The 4,886-nt window shown below is 36.1% G+C and overlaps 1 protein-coding gene across 1 annotated transcript in view; it reads left to right on the forward strand.

Annotated features, from left to right (window-relative positions):
- LOC106472287 overlaps positions 1 to 4,886 on the forward strand; it is a gene marked incomplete at its 5' end in the record, with an annotated part of 34,423 nt that overhangs the window by 1,170 nt on the left and 28,367 nt on the right. The window contains 2 exons of the mRNA XM_022400883.1: positions 600 to 869; positions 2,891 to 3,081. Coding sequence (XP_022256591.1) covers positions 600 to 869; positions 2,891 to 3,081 — 461 coding nt within the window. The remainder of the gene's footprint in view (positions 1 to 599; positions 870 to 2,890; positions 3,082 to 4,886) is intronic.

Consider the following 4,886-nt stretch of genomic DNA (forward strand, 5'->3'; position numbering starts at 1 on the left):
CATATATATATATATATATATATATATGTGTGTGTGTGTGTGTGTGTGTGTGTGTTTTCACAATTACTGAAATTACAAAATTACACAATTACAGAATTTGAATTAAGAACGGCAGAACAAAATATTATTATATCGTTTTGTTATTGTTATCTGATTAATACTTTAAAAATTAACATTAGAACTTTCCAAACGTGCATTTTAGTTTTCAGTACTTACAGTTTCTCTAGCACTGATTGTTTGAATGAAAACTACTACAGTTTATGTGATCCTATGTTCTTTCTTTAATATTATTTTCAGTAACAGCATTAGTTAGAATGTCTATTTATTATCATTTTTAAATACTATATATTTATTAGAGAGCTTATTTTATAGTGTTAGCTTAGAATATAGGTTTAGGAACTAGCCTAAATCTCCTAATCTGGCAGAACCTCGTGAGTTATTATTAGGATTACTGCCGAAAATGTTGCTAATAGCGAAGCTACTTACATGATGCATTCTAATCATTATAGGTAAGAACAGTATATATATAATCATTCTAAGGTTATGATATAAATAGATAGATGGCTCTGATCAGAAGTTAATTCTCAATATCATTTTAGATTCCTTCGTCGCCACGTCCACAGCGATAACGGTGAACATTTATTGGAGAGATTGCTATCTCAGTGAGAAAACCTTACAATGCAAACCTCCCATGACGCAACTGCATGAGCTGTTGCACAACGTAGTTTCGCCCTATGAACTATTACGTCAGAGTCTTGGCGCTGCAACGTCCGCAGAGGTTGACAAAAGTTTGGCCCAAAGCTTTAAAATGAACTTACCTTCAGAGAGATTTGACCTATTGACACCCACTACAGAGTCCAAGCTTAAAAGTAAGTCGCGCTTAAATTTATCTTGTCGGCTGTGATTCCGATTTAAACAAACTTCATTTCTGTGTAAGGTTGGTAATATATTTTTCTGTGTATTACAAAAAACACTGTCAGACCCGCAAGTGGGTCTCAACATTTCTGGGATATTTTTAACCGTTTATCAGCAAGTCAGTATAAGAAAGTAACATATTACGAGGGTGGGAATCCCCGAACCCCAAACTATTATAATAACACTAAGAATGTGCGCGCACCTTAATATCTAACTGCGCATGCGCATGCACTTTATTTTAAAAGAGGTAAAAATGGCGGATGTAAATATACTTTAGTATACAACTTGTATAACAACATATTAAAAGCTTATCAAAGTTTTTGTAAAGGTCTAAAGGTTAGCCCGAATTAAGCTAAAGCAAAAAACGTACACATGTTACAATGTTAATTTATCTCTTTTATCGAATATAGGCCTAATGTTAGGCCTATGACGAGCGGGCTTATAGATTTCGGTGTCTGCGATTAGAAATATTTTCTGTTATTCTAGAAATCCTGTATTTAAAGAAATACTCTTGTAATAAAGATATAAGTTTGACCGAAAATGTTTTGCTAGTTCTGTTTGTTTTTAATACTACCGATGCTGATGATGGTATGATAGGTTGTCTCGTTAATTACGTAAAATAACAACAACGTTCAAACCTAATTTTGTGGTTACTACATGTCGTAGTACGAAATATTGTGCTAATCAACACTGTTTTTATATTTTTACGAAAAAAGATTCTTGAAGCAAACGTTGAGAACGCTATTTCGTCGCCAGATGTTTTGTTTTTTGAATTTCGCGCAAAGCTACACGAGGGCTATCTGCGCTAGCCGTCTCTAATTGCGCTACTCTTTTACCAACGAATAGTGGGATTGACCGTCACATTATAACGGCTGAAAGGGCAAGCATGTTTGGTGTGACGGGGATTCGAACCCGCGACCCTCAGATTGCGAGTCGAACGCCCCCTAACCACCTGGCCATGCCGTGCAAAGATGCTTTTAATGACATTGTATATAATCCATATTTTTACGTTTTTATTTGGAAAGAATTTGTGAAACCTTTCCTGCAAAACTGGAAACAAAAGCTATGTGTGATTTGTTTCTGTTTATGGAGAGGATAGTGACAGAAGGTTACTTAGTCTTTGTTCCAGCTGCACTGTCAACATATGTCCAAGCGTAGAAACGTGCTCTGTAAATGTCTATATACGTGTGTGTGTGCGAGTCTGTAGAAAAAAAAAGTACCGGCCGAAAATTTACAAAATAAGAAAAAAAAGATATTTAGGGAATTTCATTAGAAGAATTAATATTTTCACAATTTTAAGAAATTTCCGCACATATTACATTTTTTATTTGCTTGTTGAATTTCTTGCAAAGCTACTCGAGTGATATCTACGCTGGGCCTCTCTAATTTAGAAGCGATAGACTAGAGGGAAGGCAGCTAGTCAACACCACCCACCGCCAACGAATATCGGGATTAACCGTCGCGTTATTACGTCCCCATGGCTGGAAAAGCGCGAATATTCGGCGATGGGATTCGAAACCACGACGACCCACAGATGAATGTCCTTAAATATTTCCCGTTAAAAGACGGTATTTCGTAAAAATAGTCCTTGAAAGTGTGCTGCCACTATTTTCTTCCGTGGGTGATTTTCTTTTATACTAGAGGTTTGTTGTTGTTGTTTTAGTTTTTAAACATAAAGCTACCCAAAGGGCTATCCGTGCTCTGTCTGCCCACCACTGGTATCGAAACCAGGTTTCTAGCGTTGTAAGTCGGCAGACATACCGCTGGGGGGGGCACTAGACGGAGCTGTGTAATGCAAGTAACACACATTTAACTGAAACTTTGTCATCGTATTTCGACATATTTTGAAGATCTATAATGGTTAGCTTATCAGTGGCCTCCGTCGACTGTTAGGCACATTTAAGGTGTGTTTTTTAACACTTCATATTTTGATACACTTAAGTGAGATCATTATCTTGTTTCTTTCCACTGACAGGTGATGATGAACTGCCAACTTTGCTTCACTTTGCTGCTCGTTATGGGTTGAAAGAGTTAACTTCGGTCCTTCTGGAATCTCCAGGAGCCGAGAAAGCCCATTGCTTGTACAATGGCCGAGGACTGCTTCCCGTCCACATGGCACGCCTAGAGGGACACAACGAGATTGCTCATACTTTGGATTCCTTTAAAGTAAGTACTTCACAATACGTCTCGCGTGTTTATATGGAAATATTGCAATTTGGGGTATTTATTATTTAATTCTGAGCCATATTCAAAGAGTACTGGTACAAGAAACAGGACGTTTGTTGTTGTTTTTTTTGTGAGTTTTACCAGTAGGCTGTAGTGAAAATTATTTCCTCTTATTGCTACCGTAAGACAGTCTTTATTATCGCTCTGCTGTGATAATACCTCCTTATCTGTCCAGTGAAATATTGGTTTATATTTTAAGATCAAAATATTTTATCCATTAAGATCGAGAACAATCATTGGAATCAATTAGCAAAATACAAACAATATCGAACTAAAACGTTATACTGATGTCCAGTTAAGAAAAGTTACCAAATATGGGCTTCGATAGACAGTGTATCTTTATCTCTGAACTAATTATATGGGATATTTACGAATTGAAGGACTTTAATAGACAGTGTATCTTTATTTCTGAACTAATTATATGGGATATTTACGAATTGAAGGACTTTAATAGACAGTGTATCTTTATCTCTGAACTAATTATATGGGATATTTACGAATTGAAGGGCTTTGATAGACAGTGTATTCCTGTCTCTGAACTAATCCTAGGGCTCCCCAGTGGCTCAGCGGAAGTCTGCGAACTTATAACGCTAAAAACTAGGTTGGCTACCCATGATGGGCACAGCACAGATAGCCCATTATGTAGCTTTTTACATAACTATAAAAACACAACAAATAAACAAATCCTAGGAAATATTTACAAATAAAGAACTTTGATAATCGGTGTATCCTTGTCGCTGAACTTGTCTCAGGGGATGTTTACAAATTGAAGGACTTTGATAGACAGTGTATCCTTGTCGTAGGGGATGTTTATAAGTTGAACAACTGAGAAACTTTGACGAACAGTGTGGTCTCACTACTAAACGCATTCTAAACTATTTAGTTAGTCTGTACATTTGATCATCTTCTCTTTGTGGGGGTGTGTGTTATCCGAGATTGATTTTTGAATTTATCTTTCCTTGTTGCTACTTGATTCTTCGCTACACTTTGGTGTGATATAATGATAACAAGATAACAACCTTATCAATGAGTGGGTGGGGTTGATAACATAGTATATTTTCAGACAGTACAACTCTGACTACTTTGTCAAATCTGGTGTGAAATGTTCAGTCTCGTCACAAAACGTATGTATTTGGGTTATGCAAACAAGAAACTAAGTGCCGGCGTCCTTTTCGTTTTCTACATAAGTATAATTGGAGTATTTGCTTTTGTCAAATATTTTTAAAAGGAATGAAGTGTTTTTTTTTCTCTCTATCTGTATGTGAATAAGCAACCAATCAGTGGAGTGATGTTTAGTTTTAATAACTTTATTTTTCTCGGTATGTTTGTTACAGTCATTATGTTAAAAGTGGAGATTTATTATATCAGAAATATTTACCTCTCTTTAAACCTAAGTCCAGAACAAGAAACAACACATGAAATCGCTATATTAACATGAGCCAAATGATTATTGAGGTAGGTTAACCTAGCAACCAGAGCTAAATTAATAGTGAGGTGGAATAACCAGAGCTAAACGAGAAGTGAATTAGGTTAACCTAGTAACCATAGTTAACTAAGTGTAGGTAATAATGGCTGGAGACGGCTTAAATGGGTAATGAAGAAAAACTTTAATATAAGTTTAACATGACAGCAAATGTACAACGTTTCGACAAGGTTTTGTCATCATCAGGTAATGTACAACGTTTCGACAAGGTTTTGTCATCATCAGGTACCTGATGATGACAAAACCTTGTCGAAACGTTGTA

This window comes from Limulus polyphemus, unplaced genomic scaffold, assembly GCF_000517525.1.
Source record: "Limulus polyphemus unplaced genomic scaffold, Limulus_polyphemus-2.1.2 Scaffold5219, whole genome shotgun sequence".
Taxonomy (NCBI): Eukaryota; Metazoa; Arthropoda; class Merostomata; order Xiphosura; family Limulidae; genus Limulus; species Limulus polyphemus.